This window comes from Eublepharis macularius, chromosome 13 (genome assembly GCF_028583425.1).
Source record: "Eublepharis macularius isolate TG4126 chromosome 13, MPM_Emac_v1.0, whole genome shotgun sequence".
Taxonomy (NCBI): Eukaryota; Metazoa; Chordata; class Lepidosauria; order Squamata; family Eublepharidae; genus Eublepharis; species Eublepharis macularius.
The window spans coordinates 20,216,783-20,242,774 of NC_072802.1; the positions used below are offsets into that span (position 1 = coordinate 20,216,783).

The 25,992-nt window shown below is 45.1% G+C and overlaps 1 protein-coding gene across 1 annotated transcript in view; it reads left to right on the plus strand.

The window, feature by feature from the left end:
- The window catches only part of LOC129341262 (connector enhancer of kinase suppressor of ras 2-like), a 531,721-nt gene that overhangs the window by 190,005 nt on the left and 315,724 nt on the right, over positions 1-25,992 (plus strand). The window contains exon 2 of the mRNA XM_054996377.1: positions 13,557-13,720. Coding sequence (XP_054852352.1) covers positions 13,557-13,720 — 164 coding nt within the window. The remainder of the gene's footprint in view (positions 1-13,556; positions 13,721-25,992) is intronic.

Consider the following 25,992-nt stretch of genomic DNA (forward strand, 5'->3'; position numbering starts at 1 on the left):
TTTCACGTTTGAAAATAGGGGCATCTGGCTGGTACATTTTTATCCTTTCCTTCAAAGAGCACAAGGTAATGTACATAATTCTCCTTTCTGCTGTTCTGTCCTCTAAAAACAGTTTTGAGATATATTAGACAGGAAGTAAATGGCCTGTATTTATCCTGTTAGTGGAGCAGAATGGGACCTGGGTCTTTCCAGTCTTAGTCCAGCTAGTTTACCATTATACCACACGCTGTCATGCTCATATAACCACTCTGTTTTTACATCAAGGATTGCTGCCATCATTACACATTCCTGAAAGTTCTGTTCTGCCTTTATATGCTGCATTCAGTTGCTCTTTAATGGCATGTCATCTGTCAATTTAAAAGCCATGGTAGAGATTATTTAAATTAAAGATATACTAGAAATACAAATACTCAGGGCTCATTTCGAGGGGGAATGTGCAGGAACGCAGTTCCGGAAGTTCCTCAAAGAGGTCACATGTCAGATGGCCCTGCCCACCTGACTCTTGGCCATTTTGGGCCTGTTTCATCCTGGATTGGGGCCAAAACGGCCCGAATTGGGCCTCTAACAGGTGGTGAATCACTCTCCCACTCAGCAGTGGCCCAATCCTGACCATTTTCGCCCCTTTTTGGCCATTTTCAGCCTGTTTTTGCCATTTGGGGCCCAATTTCAGCCCTGAATGGCCAGGATTGGGTCCAAAACAGCCAGGATAATAATGCTGAGGGGTGTGGCACATGCAAATCAGTTATGCAAATGCAACATTTCCGGTGATGGCAAGGGGTGTGGCATATGCTAATGAGTTATGCTAATGAGTTCCTCCAGCTCTTTTTCTATGAAATGACCCCTGCAAATACTTAACCTTCTTCTGTGGAGCTCAAGGGGCTACACTTAAGGTTCCTTGGCAGTTGCCTATGCAGACACCGGAGAGGATCCTACTCCATCCCACCATTCCACTGAGCAAAGTCTGAAGCTTTCTTCCAGTCTAATCTGCCTTCCTCCAGTTTAAGTGGTTGTTCCTCCAACAGAAGAATCTTCCACGGAGCCTTCCACTCACTGGCTTTTTCCAACAGAAGAGCTATTAAGTTGAAGGAAGGCTCTTAAGTTGGAGGACTGTTCCTTGGTGGGTGGTTAGATTCACTCCAGTAAACAGACCCAGGCATGCTTAGTTTCAGGGAAGGTAGAGGTACCATGTGCCCCTGAATGCTCTCTAGACCCTGCATTCCACAGCAACTGCAGTACATTAAAATGTCAGACTGTGCAATTGATGGTCTCCTGGGCTTTTTTAACACATTACACCAGTTTGTTGGGACTTTGAACAAAATATTCAACAGGACGCATGTGCCCCCTGAACTCATGCAAGCCATTTCCTCCTTGCAACAGAGGCCTGCATGTGGAAGCAGCTGCAAGCCTTCTCCTTTGGAGCTGCTGTTGGGTCCATTTGTTGCATAAGTTTTGCAACAAAGCTGATGGGACTCCACAGAATGTTTCAAGGAGGAGAAAACAGCATGGAGGGGAAGGCAGCCTCCACTTTTGTTCATTTGCCTCAACAGTGAGGAGAGAAGGGCTCGTGTGGGTCTGAGAGGCACAAAATTCCCATTGAAGGTCTGCTCCAGTTTAAAATACAGATGTATTCGATAGTCAACAGATCTTGTATTAATGCATCCATTAAAAACAAAATATCCCATGTCCTTGTGTCATTGCCTAACAAATGTGTGGACTTGTAAAAAGATCCCTCATGTTCATGTGCTGTAGAATAAAAGATGCCTACCCATCACCCGGATTTAACTTGCTCTTGAAGAATTCTAGCATATGACAGTACCAATATTTTAATAAGGCCACTCCAAAAGGCAAAAATATTGACACCAATTTTCTGGAAACAAGGATCAGAAAAAACAGACTGTCCCTGGAACCAACCAACCAACCAACCAACCAATCTTTATTACAGTGATCCCTAGACCAGCATAACATATAGCTGCATTCTTATTCACAAAAGATCAAAGGTAAAATTATTACCTGGTAAATGGAAACAGCATATGTTCCTGTGGCCTAGATCAGGGATTGCCAACTTGTCCACCTTAAATCAGTTTAATTTGATCCCTGGAAGCCCAAACACATTTTAATGGAGATGTCTCTACCAGGAGAAAAAGTGGTTTTCGAAATGTGTGTGTGTGAGACCAACTAATCACATTTTCATGTTGCATCTCTCTGAGGTTTTACATATAATGTCTCAGATGTGCTGACAAATATGTGCTCCATAGTACTGAAACCCATGAAATCCCTTTTTAAGGGAGTGGATTGGGGGTGGGGGCAGGATAATTCTGATCTCTTACTCATTGCCTGGAAAATCAAGGGGCCCCTTGAGAATAGCAGAGTTGTCTGGTAGTTGTATAGATATCTGTGTTATTAACTGGTTCTATTGCAGATTTTCATTATATTGTGAAATATGGCTGTTGGTGCATCTTTTAAATATAGACGCTGCTAAGCCAAGTTCTTTTTTTCTCCTTACTGAAGCCTGTGGTGGAAGGCAGGAGGAACAAACTGGCATTTTGATAACTGGATATCTTTCATGACTGTTCTCTTGTCGAGTGAATTCTCTCCTGGGGGAATTTCTCTAACTTAAAAGCCAATACAATCCTGGGACATTTCTACCATCTCTCTTGCTCCTGAAGAGAACCACTTCGTACTCTTTCACTATAATTCCTGTGCAGATATCTGTAAGAGGAAATGCAACATTAAGAAGCATCTGGAGAAGAAGGGGAAAAAGAAAAAAACGTAATGTGTAAACAAAATATTTGAAAGCTGTAATGGGGTTTTTAAAGAAATCATTTCATTTGCATCATTGTACAAAATCCTTTAAAGAAGAATATAAGCACATAAGATACCAGGGAGATTTGATGTGGCGTACTGGCTACAACATCTAAGTGGTGGTGGTGGTAGAGAGTGCCCTCAAGTCATAGCTGACTTATAGCGACCCCTGGTGGGGTTTTCATGGCAAGAGACTAATAGAGATGGTTTGCCATGGCCTGCCTCTGCAACCCTCGTCAAAGTAGGGCTGGGTTAAAATTCGTACCTGGCCGCTGGATGGTCGTGGACCACCTGCACCTCCTCAAAGCCTAACCCCACATGGCATTTTCCACATGTTCAATTATATATTTGTTTATTCATTAACAAGATTTGTACCCCACCTTTCTGTCCTAATAGGCCCACCAAGGCAGCTAATTAAAAAATCCAACTTAAAATCTCATCTTAAAAACCATTAAAACCAATGCATAAGTACATCAATATTTTTTTTTAAAAAAAACATAGAGCTTAAAACAAACACGAAGGATAAAAGCAACAGTTAAAACACTGGGGAGGGAGGGAATGCCAAGTGAAACAAAAAAATTCTTCATCCGCTGTTGGAAGATGGCAACATAAAGAGACGGGCGTATCTCCCTGGAAACAGTGCTCCAGAGCTTTGGTGCCGCTACAGAGAATGCCCTTGCTTGGGTTGCCACCCACCTAATCTCAGAAGCAGGGCCAAATCACCTGAAGCGGGGCCACTGAAGATGGCTGTAGTGGTTGGGTGGGCCATAAAGGAGAAGGCAGACCTTCAGGTATGCTGGTCCCAAACCATACAGGGCTTAAATGTCATCATCACCAGCACGTTGAATTGTGCCCAGAAACAAACTGGAAACCATTGCTGATGGGCCAAGATTGGAGTGATATAGTCCCTACTCTGGTCAACATTCTGGATGCACAGACTGAAGTTTCTGAACTCTTTTCAAGGGTGGCCACATGCAGAGTGCATTGCAGTAATCTAATATAGATGTAACCAGGGCATGCACCCATAATGGCCAGATCCATTTTGCCCAGGAAAGGCCACAGCTGGTTAACCAGTCAAAGCTGGTAAAAGGCACCCCTGGCCACAGCGCCCACTTGCTTATTCAGCAGTAAGCCTGGGTCCAAGAGCAACCCCTAACTATGGACCATTTCCTTCAAGGGGACTGCAGCTGCATCCAGAAAGGGTCACGCCTTAAATCCTGAGGAGTTAGCCGTGTTAGTCTATAGTAGCAAAATCAAAAAGAGTCCAGTAGCACCTTTAAGACTAACCAATTTTATTATAGCATAAGCTTTCGAGAATCAAGTTCTCTTCATCAGATGCCTGAGGCATCTGATGAAGAGAACTTGATTCTCGAAAGCTTATGCTATAATAAAATTGGTTAGTCTTAAAGGTGCTACTGGACTCTTTTTGATTTTGCCTTAAATCCTGACTCAGATCTTCCACTCACCGGTAGCGCTTCCATTTTGTTGGGATTAAGCTTCAGTTTATTAGCCCTCATCTACTCCAAAGCTGCCTCCAGGCACCAGTTCATGGTTTCTATAGCATCTCTGGGATCAGCTGGAAGCAGAAGATATTGATGACAACCCAGCCCAGATCGCTAGCTAACCTCACCCAGTGGTTTTATGTAGATGTTAAAAAGCATAAGGGACAAGATGGAGCCTTGCGGGACCCCCACAGACCAAAGACCAAGAGCTGAACAGCAGTCCCCAACACCACCTTCTGAAACCTACCCACCAGGTCGGAGCAGAAACACCGCAGAATGGTGCCTCCCAATCCCAGCCGGGAAAGGGGGTGAAGGATACCATGATCAGTGGTACAGAAAGCTGCTGAGAGGTCCAGGAGAATCAATAGAGTTGCACTCCCTCTGTCCATCTCCCAGCGCAGGTTGTTGACCGGGGCAACCAAGACTGTTTCAATCCCATGAGTTACCTGTAATTCCCATGTGCATCTGGTTAGACCCTTTTTCTCTCTGCTACCCTTCCAAGAAAGCAGCTTCTGTGATGGCTCTGCCCACCGGCTGAGAATGTTTCAGCTGCAATCAGCAATGATTCTCACTGGCAGAAAGCCCCGTGCAGACCTTCCTCAATCCCTTCTGGAGCAACTCAGCAGGGCGTTCAGGCAATTGACAGCTTAAGCATGATGGTAAAGAGTCCAGTAGCACTTTTAAGACTAACCAACTTTATTGTAGCATAAGCTTTTGAGAACCACAGCTGTCTTCATCAGATGCATTGTCAGCTTTTGAGAAGCACAGCTCTCTCTGTCAGATGCATCGTCAACTTTTGAGAACCACAGCTCTCTTCATCAGATGCATCGTCAGCTTTTGAGAGCCACAGCACTCTTCGTCAGATGCATCATCAGCTTTCGAGAACCACAACTGTCTTCGTCAGATGCATCTGACGAAGAGAGCTGTGGTTCTCGAAAGCTTATGCCACAGGAAAGTTGGTTAGTCTTAAAGGTGCTACTGGACTCTTTACTGTTTTGCAACTACAGATGAACATGGCTAACTCCTCTGGATTTAAGCATGATGGACACACTACCTATTTCTACCTAGTCTGCAGTCCTGTGAGGAAGAGGAGAGCAAAGGTAGACAAGGCTCGGTAAGGGGAATTAGAGTATGAGTGTTGCTGTCTGGTGACCAAAGTGTCAAACAAGGGGCTGTAGGGCGACTGGCTCTCTATTGCATGAGGAAGGTGCTTTCTTGAAGGGGTAACAGAGAACACTGAGCATGTGCAAAATGTCACGTCCGATTAGGCTGACAGCTCAAACTTCTTCACAGGGCTGTTGTGAGGATAACCTGAGAGGAGAATGATGTCTGCTGCCCTGAGCTACTTTGAAGCAGGAGATGAGGACAAAGAATAGATCAGCTGCTTGTCCCAAATAGTTTATAATCTAATTTAATTTTATCCTTGGCCTCCCTGGGTTGAACTTTGAGAGGAGCAGTAGAAAGTAGGACAGTAGAAAGAAGCTTTTTTTAAAAAAAGAAGCATCCCACCTTTGAGATTAACTGGTTTTGCAAGGCACGATCTTTTACCTGCAATTGGTTCAAGTCACTGTTTTGATGCCTGACGACATTCAATAACCAGGCCTTTAAAAGGCACAGAGGAGGGGCATAATGTGCACCATTGCATAGAAGCAAGCCACTTACTAATGCCATAAAAGAAGCCTTTCTTATCTTTTGGAAAAAACCAGCTCTATACCAAGAAGCCACCTGTCCTGCCAAGCCAATATGTTTGCATTTAAATATATACCTGAACAGGAGCACAGCATGGAGGGAGTTCATTTCATTTGACTGCATTGCATTTTCTCCAGCCACCAGTGACCGTGCAACTGGGAACCATCCAACTCATTGCAAAAATGGGCTGCAATGTTTGCAGCCACAAACTGACTCGCAGAGAGAGAAGCTCACCCACGCTTCCTTTCGTGTGTGCTGTGCACTGTTGTGTTAGAAGCAGGACTTTTTTTTCAGCTGGAATGCGGTGGAAGGGAGTTCCGGAACCTCTTGAAAATGGTCACATGGCTGGTGGCCCCACCCACTGATCTCCAGACAGAGGGGAGTTTAGATTGCCCTCCGTGCCGCTGGAGCAGCGCAGAGAGCAATCTAAACTCTCTTCTGTCTTGAGATCAGGGGGCGGGGCCACCAGCCATTTTCGCTGAGGGCAATTTAGACTTTTAAAAACTCCCCCCTTGTTCCAGCGGACCCAAAGTGACGTCATTGGCCTTGGGAGCATGCGTGCACTTTGCACGTGCACATGTGGTGCCAGGGGCACCACCTCCCACCAAGAGTTGCCCCCTGTGCTGTCAACCCACTGAGTTCCACCACCTCTTTTCCCAGAAAAAAAAAAAACCAACCCTGGTTAGAAGACAGCCACATTCTCTGACAGTGACTTTCTCCATTTTGTCTCTGTCAGCTGCCATACTGTTTGAACCATTAAGTAAAATGTTTTCCAAACCCCATGCCCTGGGGAGCAACGAAAGAGCAGCGTGAGTCATAAAGCCAGCAGATTTTTGCTTTTCCATAATAGATGTACCTGGCAAAGAGGCGTCTTTAGATCAAACAGCTACACAGTATGTTCTTATCAGAGGATGGCATATTTGTTTGATACATCCCAGAACAGGGCAAACACACAAGAGGACTTGGAGAAAATTTCATATTTCCCGTCTAATTGCTGTGGGTTTGTTTGTGTCCCTCTTCATTTCAGTTGCCTTCATGTTTCATGGCTAGGTTAGAGAGTCACTGTGTTTTCAGAAAGAAAACAGTGATTTGTGGAGATGTTGATTTTCATGCCAAGGTTGCGGGTCAATGGTTGAAATTAGGGGGTTGCAATTCAGATACATGGCATTATACCCTCCTGAGACCCCTCCCCTCCCCAAACCGTGCCCTCTACAGGCCCCACCCCCCAAATCTCCAGAAATTTCTCAATATGGATCTGACAGTCCTAGCATAAGACCTCTTCAGACATTACCTCCTCATATACTGGGAAACCAACAACCATGCATATAGAAAGCTTGAGCTACCCACAATGCTCCTCAATATGCATGGTTGCCATGTTGTGCACACAAGGACAACATGTGTATTATGCATGCCTCAGTGCCTGCAAACAAAAGCACTGAAAAACGTAGTGGTCTGCTGTATATGCGTACGAAATACATGCGGTATGGCAACCATACATATTGTATAAGGTTATGTGTGGTTGGTGGGTTCCCATTACATGTGGATATAATGTCTGAAAAGGGTTATACGTTCAGTTGTATTGGACTAGCATGAGCTAAACCATGGTTTGATGCTGCTTGAATGATCAATGGGAAGGGGGGCTTTGGGTTTGCTTGCATGAATTTCCCCCTTTCTGTATTAATCAGAATTTGCCCCTTTCTGTATCTGAAGAAATGAGTTGTGACTCACAACTCATAAGGCTCATACCCTACAACAAATTTTGTTAGTCTTATAGGTGCTACTGGACTCTTGCTCTTTTCTACTGTATTAATCAAATTCATTATTTCTGTTTATTACAGCAAACATTAGTTTAGCACTACATCCAAACCAGTAACCTATGATTTGTGCTTGTATTGCAAACCAGAATTGCAAACCGTGGTTGGTTTTCCATATGCAGTCTTCATTTGCACAAGATGTAATTTGCCAGGTCATACAACTGCTAAATACATGGCGAAGTAACAGAAAAGCTTGCTGGGGAAGCAGGGATTGCATGAGCTAGAAACTCCATCAAGACTCATTCATGTATTGCTAGGCTATGGTTTTCTGTTATGTTTGAAGTAAGCCATTGTTTCCCTTACACCTTCTCCATCAATGGGAAATAAGGTGGCATCTTTTACTTTCCTGTGGGCACAGGCCTGGCAGAGTACAGCCTTGTGGGGACCCTTGAAATATAGGCATAATCAATGTGTTTTAATCACATCTCTGCATATTGGAGAGCTAAAGGTAGTCTCCAGGGGGCTCTGGGCTCAGGCAAGAGAAATTTTCCTTTCATCTTCTCTCAACTGAAGATTGTTGGGCCACTGTCTTAGAGCTAAGCTACAAGAGACAAATTACATGAGGACAAGCACGTGAAAGGAGTCGCGATGTTAGCCTGGAAGCTGAGTTTTAAAAGAGATTGGAAGGCTTTGTCAATTTCCCCTCTCTACAGAGCCAGGGAGATCCCTGCTCAAAGGATTTGTTAATTTCCTCTTTGCCTCCAGAAGGCTCTGTTAGTTTCACCTCCCCTTCTAGGAGGCAAAGAGGAAACTAAAACCCTCTGAGAGCAGCCATCTCCCTGGCTCTGTAGAGAGGGGAAATTGACAAAGCCTTCCAATTTCTTTTAAAACTCAGCTTCCACGCTAATGCTGCAACTCCCTTCATGTGCTTGCCCTCATGTAATTCATCTCTTGTAGCTTAGCTCTTAAGAGGTCAAACCAGGATGCTTGTGTGACTTACTCTGCTCTTGAGGGATCAGCAGCTAAAAATTTTCTTGTACTTTCCCCCAAACAGTGGTGTATTCATGGCAAGTAATGGCTGTGGTGTGTTCATGGCAAGGGCTGTGGTGTGTTCATGGCAAGTAATGGCTGTGGTGTGTTCATGGCAAGTAATGGCTGTGGTGTATTCATGGCAAGTAATGGCTGTGGTGTGTTCATGGCAAGTAATGGCTGTGGTGTGTTCATGGCAAGTAATGGCTGTGGTGTGTTCATGGCAAGTAATGGCTGTGGTGTATTCATGGCAAGTAATGGCTGTGGTGTGTTCATGGCAAGTAGTATCATCTAGAATTCAGTTTATCCCTCAATGTGAACATTGTGTTTAAACTGATCATCTCATCTTTCTACTTGTGATCTCACACCAGCCTTCAGTTATCAAATTTTGCAATGACTCTGACTTAAAAGTTGACTTAAAAGTACAATTTTAGTTTATTATTTTTCCACACTCAGGCAGCTGGGGGTAGCGGGATTTTGGGGTTCTTTTCTCCTGACCTCATTAATGGTGTTAAAAACTGACATCTGTTTGTGTGTGTGTCTGTGTATTGATATCAGTGTTGTATAAATGTTATAAGAGAAACCAATGAAAGTGGGATATTTGGTGAGAAATTGGCTAGGATAAAAATGGTTCTTCAGACCATACTGTCCTGAAGGGCGGTATATAAATCAAATGTTGTTGTTGTTATAAAATTTCACAGGGGTTGCAACAACAGCACACACCCATATTTGTGCATCTCTAGCCTTGGGCACTTCTGTACTGTAGGGATGGAGCCTGCAAAATCCATAACTTTCAATCCTTGTTTCTGAACTTAATGCCTTTAAATAGATTCTTGGGTGAATGGGTAATGATAATTTTTGATAATGGAAGAAAATAGGAAGGAATGGTTTCATTTGCATGGCGAGCTGGATTTATTTTCCCCCATAAAAGCCACCAATATGGGAAGCATAATAACTGGCCCATCTTGAGTAATCATAAAAGGAAATGGTGGTTATAGAAATGACGCCTGATCCCGAAAGCACATGGCTTGCACAACAGGCCCATTCTTTCAGAGGTGCTTTGCCACAACAGAGAACCTTGTGAAATAAACTGAGAATTTAAAACAGCAGAAAAGAAATGTGCACAAGAAGGGGAAAAAAATAACGTCATACTTACAGGCAGACAAACAGGGACATGGACCAGAGCACATTTACTATTTTTTACATAACCCTTCTAGAAGATGCTCTCCAAGGCCGTTTCAGTAGTAAATTGAAATAAACTGTTTTCCCTCTGGGCTTTCTTATTTTTTTTTCACTGCCCTTGGAAATCATGAATGCCAAGCATATTAGGTCAAAAAGAGATCCAGAAATTTATCTTAAAAACAAATCACATCCGTATTTGTCAATTTCTGGTAATCCAAAAACGAAGACAGAGCAAACACAAGAACAGCCCTGCTGGATTAGCCTGGTGATTCATCTCGGCCAGCATCCTGTAACACACAGATACCCCTGCAAGGCTTCTAAAGCCTGGACACAGAATCTAGAGAATTCTCCTGCTGTTGCCCTCGAGCAGTGGGAATTCTGAGAGAGACCCCCTCTGAAAATGGAGATTCCACTGAGGAGCAAAGCTAATAACCAGTGATGGACCAGTCCTCCATGAACTTGTCTAATCTCCTTTTAAAACTCTGTCTAAACCAGGGCTTTTTTTCAGCTGGAACGCAGTGGAACGGAGTTCCAGAACCTCTTGAAAATGGTCACATGGCTGGTGGCCCCGCCCCCTGATCTCCAGACAGAGGGGAGTTTAGATTGCCCTCCGTGCTACCAAGCAGCGCAGAGGGCAATCTAATCTCCCCTCTGTCTGGAGATCAGGGGGTGGGGCCACCAGCCATGTGACCATTTTCTCTGAGGGCAACTCACTGAGTTCCACCACCTCTTCTCCCAGAAAAAAAGCCTTGATCTAAACTATTATCTACCCTCACATCCTGTGGCACGGAGTTCCAAAAGTTAGTTATGCACCCTGTGAGGAAGATATTTAGGCTGCTTATTGTGAATTTCTTCCTTTAACTCTACTGAACACAGAGATAGCTAGGGCATCCTGTGCTTCTTGCCGCTGCTCCTTTGGGCAGTGAGAGAGGAAAAAATTAAATCACAATCATTGTGTGCAATGTGATGTTACTTCTGGGGAAACCCTGGAAGCAAGGTCACTGCTTTAGGTATTTCTAACTGCTACTGCCCACATTTCTCTCTCCATCCCCTTTAATACTGTTTTTCCTACTCCATTGCTTTCCCCATTGTCTGTTTTATATTGCAAGCTCCTTGTGGGCTTGCAATGTAACCTGGGTTTTTTGCCTATGTAGCTCTATAGCTACACTTGTATATGGAGTGTGTTTTCTGAACAATAATATAATACTTATATTTTTCGATTGTTATATTTTCAGTATTGAGATCTGAACCTTGGTCTTCCTTACACTACTCCAACTTTTTATATCAAACACCAGGTCTCAATGAATCCCAGACACCTGGTTGCCATGGCACCTAGAAATTTCATTGTGGTGCCTAATATTATCAGCAATTCTTAACTGTAGTTCCTCTCAGTGATCCTCTGTAGAAATACAAATATTATTTGTATACAATTGGAGGGGAATCTGTAAAGCTTGGATCCAACTTTCCTTTTAATGAATAAATCTATATTTAATTTAAAATAAATTTAAAAAACAAAGCTTATTTATAATTTCACTCGTCCCATTGGGAAAACATGAGCAACCCACCAGTATACCCATTGTTCTGCAATGGGCAAATAGCAGTCCCTGGGTCCATTTCAAGCCACAAAAGCCATTAGGGTGAAGGTTTAATCCCCCTCTATCTGCACAGTTTGGACTCTAGGATGGTTAGATAGATACAGAACTTGCTGGATAACTGCATCCAAAGAGTAGTTGCCAATGGCCTCATGTCTGATCAGAGGGAGCTGTCCAGTGGGGTGCCACAGGGCTCAGTTCTGGGCACAGTGCTTTTCAATATTTTTATAAATGATCTGGATGAGGGTGTGAAGGGATTACTCTTTAAATTTTCAAATGACACCAAACTGAGAGGAGTTGCAAACACCTTTGAAGACCGGGATAGAATTCAATGAGATCTGAACACCCTGGAAAAGTAGGTAGATTTGAATAAGATGTGATTTAACATGGATAAGTGCCAGAGTCTTCACCTGGATAACAAAAATGCAAAGCATGCGTACCGGATGAGGGATACACTTCTGGGCAGTAGCGTGTGTGAACAAGCTCTTGGGCGAGGGTGCCTGGGAAGCTAAATGTGGGTGTGATGCTGCAGCAAAAGAGGCAAAAGAAATCTTAGGGAGGTATCCACAAAAGCATAAAATCTGCCATTAGGATGTCATTGTCCCACTATATAATGCGTTGGTCAGACCCCGCCTGGAGTATTGTGTGCGGTTCTGGAGGGCTCACTTCAAAAAGGATGTGGACAAATTGGAACGGGGGCAGAGGAGGCAACCAGGATGATCAGGGGCCTGGAGACCAAGCCCTATGAGGAAAGACTGAGAACCAAACTAGCAGTGATGCCTGACACAGGTTGGACACTTGTCAGCTTCCCTCAAGTTTTGATGGGAAATGTGGGCAGCTTGGCGGAATGTTGGACAAGTGATAGTTGAAAAGTCCATTGGACAGCAGTCGGAGAGCCAAGCTGCAAGACCAGGACGCCTACATTTCCCATCAAAACTTGAGGGAAGCTGACAAGTGTCCAACCTGTGTAAGGCATCACCTGTAGCCTGGCTCTGAGGGACCTGACTGGGAGCATTCTGTTTGGCGAAGAGGAGGTTGAGGGGAGACACAACTGTTCTCTTTAAGTATTTAAAAGGTTGTCACTTAAAGGTAGGAAGGGAGCTATTCCCTTTGGCAACAGAGGATAGGACTCAAAACAATGGGTTTAAACTACAGGAGGGAAGGTACTGGTTGGCCATTAGGAAGAACTACTTCATATTAAGAGTAATCCAGCAGTGGAATCAGCTAACTGGGGATGTGGTGGGTAACCCCTCATTGGCAGTCTTCAAGGAGTGGCTGGATGAATATTCATCGGGGATGCTTTAGGCTGTTCCTGCATTGGACAGGGGGTTGGAATCAATGGTCTGTAAGACCCCTTCCAACTCTATGATTCTATGATGTGAACCAGCTCCCATGAGCTGGAGAATCGATGTTCCAACTGGAAATTCCCAATGCACACCTCCTTGACAGGATATGGGAGCAGTTAGGCTCTAGAGTGGTAGATCTTCATCTGGGCTGTACCCTTTCAGAGCTGCACACAATCATGTTACTCAGTGTTGTATTTTTAATGGCACAGCTCAGTCACAGATTTGCTACCATTCTGGAAAAAAAAAGGCCTAGGAAATGGCATGAACCTATATGTATGAACGAATGAATAAACATGTGTGTTTTTGTGGCAGCACACATTGCACAATTGTGATTGAATGCCATTTCCCAGTGTCTGTGTTGCCCATATACACTCAGTATCTCATCTTGCTGTAGGAAATTGGAGTGAGTGATTCCACAGCATCTCAAGTATTGTGATATAGTGCTTGATTTCAGATGTGTTACAGTATAAAAGATACGTAGCTTTGCACCAGGTATAAAATGTTATTATTCCTTCTTGCATTCTCTTCATAAAGAATATAGCCTTTGTGTTGCATTGAGATGAAAGCAGTCTTACTCCTGACGCTACGACAAGCCAGCAAAGCATTGCTCGTTTTTGCATTTCTAACTGCGCGTCTTCATTGTTGCTGTTTTAAAACCAGGTCTTGATGACTGCCTCCAACAATACATTAAAAACTTTGAGAGGGAAAAGATCAATGGAGAGCAACTTTTGCACATTACGCATCAAGAGCTTGAAGAGTTGGGAGTCACTCGGATTGGCCACCAAGAACTCATTCTGGAAGCCGTGGATCTGCTCTGTGCTTTGGTAAGTGAAATCACCCTCCGTGATGATTTGTGTGTCTTCTCAATCCATGGTAAGGAAATATTTACTTGCACAGAAAATCAGGAGCCCCTCTACTCATCATGTGGTTATCCTCATACAAACATTCTTTTAAGACAGAGATTCTGCACCCCTCCAGTGCTTCAGCCAGTTCCCCACAAAATCTTCCCATTTCTCTCTCTCTTTTCCAGAAGCTGAAAGGCTGTATTATTCACACATCAGACTCCTCACCTGGGGGGGCATTAGGGCTGGATCTAGGGTTGCCAGTGGCCAGGGCAACCCAAGCCTGGCCTTGCCCGCGTGTGCTCCCGTCGCTGTGTGATGACGTCACTTCCGTGATGTCATCATGCACTGCGGAACACGCCACCCCCCACAGCAAGCTGGCTGCCCCGGTGCACCACGGAGCTGGCAGCAGCAGCGCAGGTGGCTGGGAGGCCGCCCATGCCGTTTGCCTGCCTCGCTGAGGGGGCAGCCGGCTTGCCGCATGGGTGGCACACTGATGGGGCAGCAGGCTTGCCACGTGCCCCTGCTCTCATAGCAGGCGAATGGTGTGGGTTGGCTCCCACTGCCCTATGCTCAGCCGCCCGCACGCTCCCAGGGGCTGGCAGCTGTGCCCGGTGCCCCCTCTTTGATAGTGCCGGGGGCAGACTACCCCCCTGCCCCCCGTCAATCCGGCCCTGGGGGGCATCACCTCTTCCAAGCCTGGATAGATGCTTGGACAGAGCCAGCTTCTAACAAAGCCAAAGGAGACATCTACAGTTGTTAAGAAACATTACCATTCCTTTTGTCATAGGTCCCACCCCCTCATCATCCACAACAGACTACTTCTGGCCAAATCCACAAGACTGTCTCATTCACAGTAGCCTGTTCCTCTAAGCTCTGAAGGTCCAAACTTCACATTGTGATTTCCAACAGGTTGCATCTGGGTTCCCTGACCTCTTTGAATCAGTCAGTCGCACATCAGCTGCTAGTTCTATACTGGAAACTCATTTCCCATGCCCCGCTGCAGATCAGGTCCATAATATGCATGGAGAAGGAGCTTCACCCTTTTCAATATGCCATTCTCTGATGTGAAACTGTCCCAGGGGCTGTATGTATGCATGGCAATGGGCTACAAGTGCAGCCCCCTCCTCCCGGGCCATTTCTGGCTGGGAAAATGGCACAGGGAACTTGCAACTGCTGGGTCGAAAATCCTAATGTGTTGTTTGGCCCTACCATAATCTTGTAATCAGTGCTTGAAACAACCCAACAAACCTGTAAGGCAAGGCCACAAGAAGCATATCAGGGAAAAGCCACACCTGTGGAGGCAGGCAGATGGCCCTACTGAAGAGTGAAAGTGCAGGGAAGCAGGGCTCGCTCTGCTAGTTCCTATTTTTCAGTGCACACCCACTGACTGGGGTGATCTTTTGATCGGGATAGTCTATTTTATTTTATTTTTTAAACTGTTTTAAACTAAGTTTACCACTAGATTCTAAAATTTTTATTAGCTATTTCACCTTATGGTTTTGTAAACTTGTAATGGCCAGTGGCCAAATGCAATAAAAATTTCTGATTCTGATTCAGTGCACACCCAAAGAGCTCCACCTCATATGCTGTGCAATCGAAAAACCAGCTGGAGTGCCCTTTGAATGGAAAAGCAGGTTTAAAAAAACAGAGAGAATGAAAATGATAAATCCAAATAAATGTGGCATAATGTTAGGGTTGCCAGTAGAGATGGGCACGAACCGCATTATGAACTTCAAAAACCCACGAAATTGGCAATCGCGCGATCGCGATCCGGCAGTTTGTGATTGTCCATGGCCAACCAACTAGCGTTCAGGAGAGGCCTGGTTCGGTGCATTCAGCCACGGTTCAGGAAGCCAGACACTCAGGCGCCAGCAATCAATTCCCCTGGCAATGGAGCCGGGGGAATGCCTGAACTCTGTCTGCGCTCCTTCTTTTGCCCTGGAAACCCAAATGGAAACCCAGCTTACCTTGATCGGCAGGTCGTCCTTCCAACCATGGAGCTGCAAAGCGGTTACAAGTTTGGAGAAGACACCCAGGGGAGGGAGGGGGAAGGGGGTGTTCTGTAGCCATGGGCACTCCAATCTCATCCCTGCAAACCCTGATAGGCAGCTCTGATGGCCAAACACAGACTTCCTGCGTTGCTCAATGGGACCTGTGCTTATAAATAGCTGTGGGCTCCCAGGCTGGGTTTCACTTTCAGTGAGTAGTGGAGTGGGACAGAGCTCTTGCTTGCCACTTGCTAGCCTTTGGGGAGAGAGACTTGAGAGTATAATTGAGCTTGGATTTTTATGGGAGTTTCCTGAGGGCCTTGGATTGGAGAGGGTATAACTCCAAGATCCCTTTTGCAATCTTGTCCAAACTTGGGTGATGGCTGTAGGAGAGCCTGCAAAAGACTCCCCGGGAATATGGGCTCTCTAAGTGTCATGGGGGCCATTCTGCACCCCATGAACTGCGAACCACAAACCGGTTTGGCAACGGAAACTGTTTGTTGCGGTTTGCAACTTCAGGATCGTCATCGGCACCGAACCGTGAACCGCTGGTTCATTAAATTTTTTTAGTTCATGCCCATGTCTAGTTGCCAGGCGTCTGCTGGTGGTGGGCAAACTCCTAGAGTTTTGCCCCTTTGCCTGATGGAGGAGGCAGGCCATCCGGGGATTGCCTGTCAATGGCAGGCAACCTGAGCAAATAGGTGTGCTTGTTCACAGCCCCACGTGCGATGACATCACTTCTAAAAGTTACATTATTGTGGATAGCATGGGAGTGCATGCTATATTTTGGGCTGATTCTAAAAGAATCATCCGTGGCAGAAAGTGTCCATGCTCTTCCACGCTCCTTGTGATAATGTCATTTCTAGAAGTGACATAATCATGTGTGGGGCTGGGATCATGAACGAGAGAGAGAAGTCCGGGCAAGTACCAGCCCCCCTTTACGTCAGTCACTAGAAAGACCTGGCAGCCCTACAGACCATCTGTATTTTTACTGGAGTTCTTGAAATTTTCCTTTCGACAGCTCCTCTTAATGAACACAGCCAGATTGTTTAAACTCTTCCAGTCCATGTTTTTATTTTTTAAGCAGTTTGGAATCATAAATCCCTCCAGCTAACACCAATAGCGAGCCTTCTTGCTGCTTTCTGTGAAAGCTTAAGTTTCTGAATGATTTTCTGTGTTCAGCACATTGAAATAATCGCTCTCTCAGCTCATGTATGCCCAGCACAAATTTGTCAGTTGCTGCTCTAAGATACAACAGTGGTGTCCATCCTGAAAGCTGGTTCTGTGCTGCCTCTCTTCTTCCATTTCATTTGGGCTCACTCCAGCAACTTTATAATCTGCACATTGTATTTTATGCCCGTGCATGGAAATCCAAGTCTTGAGGATACAAAAGTGCCAGATGGCAGTGATAATTAGACTGGAAGATGATTGTAAAAAAAATAATAATAATAACTCTCCCCCTCCCCCCACCGCCACCTTTTTCACCAAGAAAGACAGGCAGCGGGGCCAAATGAAGAACACAGAGACTGTGACTCAGGGCCAAGCTACACATGACGAATGACACTTGAACGGCAAGTGGATTGAGTGGAGGGCAAGTGAACAGGGAGAAATACACTTGCTGTTCAAGTGTCATTCGTCATGTGTAGCTTGGCCCTTAGAAGGTACATGTTTGATGAATGCTTTGGGGCCTTCTCGTGAACCTGCTCAAGGAATATTATACATTGTCCTCTTCTGAAGTTCTGGCTTCACTCTTCCCTGAAGCTGTTATTGTCCATTCATAGACAGGAAGATTTGCCTCCTCCCGACAGCAGCCCTTCTCAGAGTCTCTATACACGAGATATCTTACACAGGGATGTTCAAGTGAAAGATCTTACACTTGTTCTCTCATTGAGGACACCAGGGCTTTTTTTCAGGGGGAACGTGGGGGAACGGAGTTCCGGAACCTCTTGAAAATGGTCACATGGCTGGTGGCCCCGCCCCCTGATCTCCAGACAGAGGGGAGTTGAGATTGCTCTCCGCGCCGCTGAGCAGCGAGGAGGGCAATCTACACTCCCCTCTGTCTGGAGATCAGGAGGTGGGGCCACCAGCCATGTGACCATTTTCTCTGAGGGCAACCCACTGAGTTCCACCACCTCTTTCCCCAGAAAAAAAGCCCTGGTGGACACACATGCACTGCTAGGGAGACAGAGTACACTTGAATATAAGACTACACAGAAAGTAAGTCACTTGAGCATCCCTGTAAGATGTATTGTATCAAGAGACATAGTTGCCTCTCCATCCCTCTGGAATGGTCTTGCAAAGGAGATGAGGTGGGCAGTTTTGGGTTAGCATTTAGGAGGCACTGCAATGCGATTGTTTTTCAGAGGCCTTTTGTTGGATAGGTATGGTTGTTTTATCTATAGGTTGGTTGCCGGTTTGGGCAAATGTCTCTGAGTTACAGGTTAAAGTGTACTTTGGGGATTGCGCTTGTCTTATTGTGTGGGTAAGCCACCTTAAGCTCTTTTTTTTTTAGGCGGAAAGACAGAGTATAATTTCAGTTACATGAAATAAATGATATGCCAGCTGCATTCATTTAATCTGCAACAGCTTGTCTTCTATAGAGTTTTGAGCCAGGATGTATTAATAAATTAACCAAAATATTTTCCTTTAAAAAATTAACAATTTTACAGTGCAATCCTAACCAGACATACAACCTTCTAAGCCCATTGAAGCACACTGAAGAGTGTAACTCTGCTTAGTTACTGTTACAGTAAAGGTAAAGGTGTGCAAGCTCTGAGTCATTACTGACCCATGGGGGGATGTCGCATCACAACATTTTCTTGGCAGACTTTTGTTACGGGGTGGTTTGCCATTGCCTTCCCCAGTCATCTACACTTTACCCCCAGGAAACTGGGGACTCATTTTACTGACCTCAGAAGGAGGGAAGGCTGAGTCAGCTACTTGAACCTGGCTTCCACCAGGATCAAACTCAGGTTGTGAGCAGATCTTGGGCTGCAATACTGCATCTTACCACTCTGCGCCACCTGTCTTAAAAGGATTATACTGTTACAGTATAATCCTAAAAGAAGTTATACCCTTGTAATTGCACTGAAGTCAATGAGGTTAGTAAGGTGTAGCTCTGGCCATTTCCACACATCCTTAAAGGCACGGCCCATTCACTGAACATTGGCAGATTTTCCCCTTGACTCCAGATGTCTCTATTTTCAAAATGGTTACAGGCTGTTTGGCTCCTATTTTTTCAGCGCCTTTTCTGGGACTGCACTTTCCCTGGTCTTTTCTTTTGCTGCGGGCAGACGGAGTGCTTCTTCTGTGTTCTTGGGCATGTGAATAGTTAAAGCACTCTGAGGAATCATCCGATCACAGCTCAGCTCTTCCCCCAAAGCTCTCAGCATGCAATTGCACATGTGCAGAGCAAAAAACCCAACAACATTTGAACGGGAGGTGGGCGACAATGATGATAGTGCCTAACCTCCCTTCCCAAACCTCAAGGTAAGCATTTTGGGGAGGCTGCATTTCCAGAGTGACTCAGCAAAACACACACAAAAAGCAGGCAAAGGATGGGAATGACCGGCTGTGTGGAAACGGCCTTTGTTAATCTCTCAAATGGAATTTGCAATGGTTGTTGTGGGTTTTCCGGGCTGTATTGCCGTGGTCTTGGCATTGTAGTTCCTGACGTTTCGCCAGCAGCTGTGGCTGGCATCTTCAGAGGTGTAGCACCAAAAGACAGAGATCTCTCAGTGTCACAGTGACACTGTGAATGTGGGCCAGTCACATATACTCAGCTTAGCCTACTTCACAGCGTTGTTGTGGGAATAAAATGAAGGAGAGGAGATTGATATACCCAGTGACACTGTGACACTGAGAGATCTCTGTCTTTTGGTGCTACACCTCTGAAGATGCCAGCCACAGCTGCTGGCGAAACGTCAGGAACTACAATGCCAAGACCACGGCAATACAGCCCGGAAAACCCACAACAACCATCGTTCTCCGGCCGTGAAAGCCTTCGACAATACATGGAATTTGCAATGTTTCATAGACTAGCTCCAAGACAAATACACCCAGTAATGTTTACTACAGACAGAGTTTTATGGAAGGGGAGAGAACATGTGCACAATAATATTTTATTTTTTTTAAAACAGCCACTCCCAAAATTTCCCCAAAAGGCAAAATGGGAATGTGAATTACTTGGAACAGATACAAGAAAATGAGGACTATCCCCGGCAAATAAGAGGCTGTTGGAGTGAATCAGGCCAGCAAAAAAGAAAATCATTCTTGACTTTCAAACTGGGTGACAAGAAGCAGATTTGGGGAGCTGCGAAGGATGTACTTTTGGGGGAGGACTGATTGTATTTTCTGGCTCACTCTGCCTGGCAAGGGTAACTTCTTGCCATCTATTGCTCTGCTGTTTATTTGTGACTACCAAGATTCTAGGAAAACAGCACATGTTTCTAATATGTTGTCCCCACAAGGAAACAGCACTTGCCTTGGGACTTCCTACCAGTTTGTGAAGTTGAGAGGCTGAATCTCAGATGCTGGAGAAAATTTTGAAAATGAAAAATCTCCACTCCTCAAGACATCCACAGTGTGTTCATTCAGAAACCGAGCCCGATGTTATTTTTGCTACATTGCTTTAAAGAGTTAAACTTGTTCAAGGAGTTCTAGTTGTTCAAAGATACTGTATGTCTGCTCCTTTCCAGCTTCTCTTGCAGAATGCTTCCCCCCGCTCCCCACCATACTATACCTCAAGCTTGTTAGACTTCATTTTGTACCAAAAAAAAAGAAGAAGAAGAAAAAGAAGAAAGAAATCATTGGATAAATGATAAAGGTCTCATCTGTAAAGGGCTTTTTCAAAAGCTTCTTTCTAGAAGTCTTTTTTTTTTGGTAGGTACCAAAGGAAAAGAACAGCTCTTATAAATTCTGCTGGTCCATGGAAGAGGAAATGTAATATCTCAGAAAATGTTGAAGTTCGGTGAAGGTCTCTTACAATACGTTAAAAGGAGGCATTTGAGTGCTAAGATGAGCTATCTGTGCAGCAAACGTCTCTAAAATAGACTTTGCTCCTTTGGAGAATAGGCTGTTTCCTCTGGACTTATATTTTTGGAAGCAAAGGTAGAAATTCAGAACTACTGGAGCTCCCAAGAGCACTCTTGTAATTCTGAGCTAGCTCTTCAGGATACGGTAAATGTATCAGACATTCTAATCAACATGGGGGGGGGGGGCAGGCAGGACTGCAGAAGCACCCTCCCCTCTTAACGTATCTGTGTTCAATGAAACACGTATCAGAGCCTATTGTACATGCCTCCAAACAACCAGGGGCCTGGATTTACAGGGTTCCCAATCACGGAAGTGCTTTTTTGACTTTTCATTCACAGGTCCCTGGAGAGTGTCAGCAGGACATAGTGGTAGAGAGAGAGCCAGTTTGGTGTAGTGGTTAAAGAGCAGCAGGACTCTAATCTGGAGAACCAGGTTTGATTCCCCACTTCTCCACTTGAAGCCAACTGGGTGACCTTGGGTCAGACTCACGGCTCTCTCAGAGCTCTGTCAGCTCCATCCACTTCACAGGGTGTTTTGTTGTGGGGATAATAATGACATAATTTGTAAACCGCTCTGAGTGGGTATTAGGTCATCATGAAGGGCAGTGTATAAATCAAATGTTGCTGTTGTTTTTATTATTAGTAGTAGTGGTAATATACACTGCCTGTGATCTTCCCAATAGGCACATTCACCATCTTGTGTGAACAAGGGCGAGTTGGGTATTTACCAAGCATACTGAGCCTTCGGATGCATGAACAGGAATCCTGAAAAATCCAGTGATAAAATCCAGTTTGTAAAATATCAGACCTGTACGCACATGGTAAATACAAATGTTACCCTCTTCCCACAACACGGTGACTGCACATACTGGGAAGATCTATGTGCAGTTGGTAGGCTCTTGGTACATAGAGTTGTAACATCTGAACAGGTTCCTGGGGAGAAAGCCTTGCCTGCATACTCTCTACACATTCATTCCAGTGGCTCTCCACAGAACATCTGATGCACAGATGCATCTGACGAAGAGAACTGTGGTTCTCAAAAGCTTATGCTACAGTAAAGTTGGTTAGTCTTAAAGGTGCTACTGGACTCTTGACTATTTTGCTACTACAGACTAACACAGCTAACTCCTCTGGATCACAGAACATCTGGGACCTAGTAAGAAGGGAAGACATAATGAGAGTGCAGCAGCAGACACCAAGACTCAAAACTGGGCACAGTGGAGTCACTGGAGAAGTCTGCCTAGCCCAGAGGCCAGAGAAAGCCAGTGGTGCAGGTGTGGTCAGGATCTAATCGGTCTGGAGAGTATGCACAGCTGTCATGGGAGGGGAGAGGATCCCCCCTAGGGCTCTAACATGGCAAGCAAAGCCACCAACCCAGAGGCAGGTCCAGTTATTGGGTCAGTCTTTAAAGGCAGTGGCTGAAAAGAGTCTAGGTGCCAATCAGGTAAATGGAGGAAGAGGCCCAAAGCAGGACAATGGAGAGTGAAGGGACTACCCTACTGGCAAGCCTGCCCATGGGTCAGCCTCAATGTGGCTAATAAAGGTCTTGGAAAGCAAGCAACAGCCTCCAAATGGGGCTGCCAGCATATGTTTGGCAACTGGTGAGAGACTTACCCAGGCGGAAGGGCCCTCGCTGGCAATGTGATGACTCGACATGGGCACGAACGGAAAAAAAAAACCCCAAACACCCTGTTCGTCGTTTGTTGCCATCCACGAACAACAAACAACGAACATGGATGAACATGAACTGTTCCCGGACATGTTCGTTGTTTGTGGGGGCCAGAAGCCCCCACCTCAACTTAGCCCCCCCCCAAACCCACTTACCTGACCCTTTAAAGATCCCTTTATACTATCAGCTGGCAGGCGGCAGGGGTATTTCCCCCTGCCGCCTGCCAGCTGATAGTTTAAAGGGCCCTTTCCTTCATGTGCAAGGGGTAGGGCCCTTTAAACACCCCACAAACTGACCTTCCCAATGTCCAATACCCACCAAATCTGCAGGGGACATAGTCCTCACTGTCTCTGAAGACCTCCCAAGTTTCAGAGAGCTTGCACAATCCACGGGTCTCCCCATTGGCTGTCATTTTCTCTTCACAGTGGCAAAAATGGGACTCTCTGCTGGAAGTACTTTGAAGGGTTAAAGCCAGAAGGAAAGCCAGAAGGAGTTCAGACAGAGTTCTGTCCCTGCCTCTGGTTGCCAAGGGGATAGATTACAGGTCCCAGACTGTCTGGCTTGATGAACGGCTGCCAAAGGCAACGAACGAAACTTGCAACAACCACCTGTTCATTTAGGATGGGGCCTCACGAACAGCTTGTTCAAGAACAGCAGATTAGGCTGTCCGTAATGCTGTTTGTGCCCATGTCTAGTGATGACATCACTCGCACTGTTGTCGCTCCCTGTGCCCCTGGAAGTGACCTCAGTGTATTGTTGGGGACACTCTATTTTATTTTATTTATTTCAAATTTCTATTCCGTCCTCCCCGGAGGCAGGCTCAGGGCGGATAACAACCTATTAAAACACAATAAAAAATTCAGCTACATTAAAACAGCAGCATATTTCTGTTAATACAAATTTAAAAACAGGATGGGGGACAGCCTTCACAGGAAGGGTTAGAATTTTATACACCCCTTTTTTCAGGCTGGCAGAGGCCCAGCCTCAGCCATGTGCCTGGCAGAACAACTCTGTCTTGCAGACCCGGTGGAAGGATAATAGGTCCTGCCAGGCCCTGATCTCAGCAGACACAGCGTTCCACCAGGTGGGAACCAACTCCCCTGGAACACTTCTCCCCATTGTTGTTACCATCTGATGGGCTTCTGCCTATATAAAAGAAAACACAAAGAACGGACATTAAAATGGACTGTTGATATGTATGATGAGAAAGAGATAATTTATACAGCGTTGGTTCTTACTGGAGTTGTGGCATTGTACCATTTGAAATAGTGATATTGGGGAATTATTATATTGCATTATATGAAATTGTTCATTTATGAAATTCTGGAATTTATACTATAAGCTTGATACATTTTTTGCACTTGCACTTTTTATATAATTAAAATTACAAAATTTGATTATTGTTTTGGGTCTCTTAGGATCTTGGGTTTGCCCCTTGGAGAAAATGGCAGCTTTGATGGGTGGAATCTATGGCATTATACCCTGCAAAAGTCCCTCCTGTCTATAATCCTCACCTCCCTCAGAATCCACCCTCAAAATCTCCAGGAATTTCCCAACCTGGAGTTGACAACGCCACATGGTAACCCTTTGAACATCTGTGCCTTGGCAACATGTGCCTGTTTCTCCTCCTTCCTGCAATGCTTGGGTCCTGTTAAAACAACTCCCCGCACATAAAGAACCATCATGTCAGGGATAAGTACCTAATATGCTAAATTTCTATATGAAGGGGCATTCATTCATGGGGAGGTCCCCCTCTGCACTTTAAAATGGCATAGCTTGGACACACATTTATCACCTCCATGGTTGTGTGATCAGCTGTTGAAGGGCCACTTTGGTGGAGTGGGGTTTGCTGGACCAAAGTGCTACCTAGTCCTACTGACACAGATACTGCTCATATCCACACCTGATATCTTTTTCTATGGAATTGGCATGGCAGGGGGACAAGCAAATTAACATCTTTTAATAGACAGATTTTGCCCTAGGACTATCTGTTGGTAACCTCCCGCCTTCTTGGCCTTTAGGCCATGTGTTCCCTTTTCCTGTAGCTCCGTTACTGGCTGCAGCTCTTATATGAAATGCCAGTGGAGTTGTTGAGATTCTGCTCATGCAAGCTCCATAAGTGGGATGTCTGTGTGTTTTTATGAGCCCGAGGTGCAATTGACAGCTCCCATCAAAGGATTGCTCTGTCCAGATGACTTTGACCTGCAGCTAACTTTGAGTAAAGGCTAAAGATAATGATATCTCATTTGCTTCTGTCTTTGCAAATTCTGATGGGGCAATTAGCATTTCGAGGGCCTGTGCAGTGTAATGGCCAGTATCAAACCTTATGATGAACCGTATGCTGATTTTATTAATAGTGCAGCGGGAAATACATGGATGGGGCTAAGCAGCTACCAAAGCAGCTTTTTGCCACGTGCTGCTAGTTGAAGGCAACTGTTGTTTTGCATCATCCATGGATCTGCTTCATGAATAACAAGTGAAATCCGTAAGGCAAGCTGTAATTATTGTCATATCCAAGCAAATCCAACATTATGTTGTAGAGAGGGCTCTGGGGAAAGAATAGGGGTACGTTCGTGCAGTCTAGAGTCCTTAAAACTGTCCAGTGCAGCCACAAGGTTTACTCTTTGACAATGAATTTATACTGAGGCACACAGCACTGGATCCTACCAATACACCAGCATAAGGCACTGGCAGGGGTGGATATTTTTTCCACCGTCCAATTTTCCCAGCAGCCTCCTGTGTGTTGAAAAGGTGATGCTGAGGGATGGGGGACACATATAGAAAAAAGCTTTGCAACACAGATATTGCCTTGAGGAAGGGGAAGTGGGTGAATTTACCACTCTCTGCCTCCCATGTGTGTCCCTCAGTCCCCAACATTGCCCTTTGGGTATTTACAAGATGCTTTGGGGGTAAGAGGAAGGCAGGAAAAATTAGTTTCCTCCAGCAATTTATGTCAACAGTGCACAGGATCCAACCCAGAAATTCTAGATAGGGCAAATAAACTTGGTTGGGTTTGTTCAGATGATTATATGACTGAGAAGGACATTGCGCAGTTTTCTTGATGCCAGCATTCTTGATGCCAGTTGATCCTGGTTTGGAGTATGTGGGTCAGTTTTCAGGTTGCCTATTAACATTACACATGTCAGCTTTCATGAAACCATCAGTTCAGAGAACATTTACCAGCAAATGCCAGTGACTGATGAATAGACTCTTAGCGAGAAATATACACATCCCCTGTTGATCCAACCCATTGTAAGCAAAGTCAATGTTCAAAAATGGAGAAGCATCTTTCCTAACAGCCCTAATGTCAGTTCTAGGGACGGCAGTCTATGGCAGATAGATCTCCTCAAAGCAAGCACTCCAGTGCATTGGTTGAAAAGGTCTTTATTCAGAGATCCATTAAGTTCATGGGTACATCCATAAATGGGATAGGTTGGCAGGAATGAGTAGTATACAAGCATATGCACTTTGATATAAGGAGTACTATTCTCCCCTCCCTTTGAGTAGTTAGTAGAGATGGATCCCATTTCTGATGAACCACCACGAACTTTAGGCTGGTTC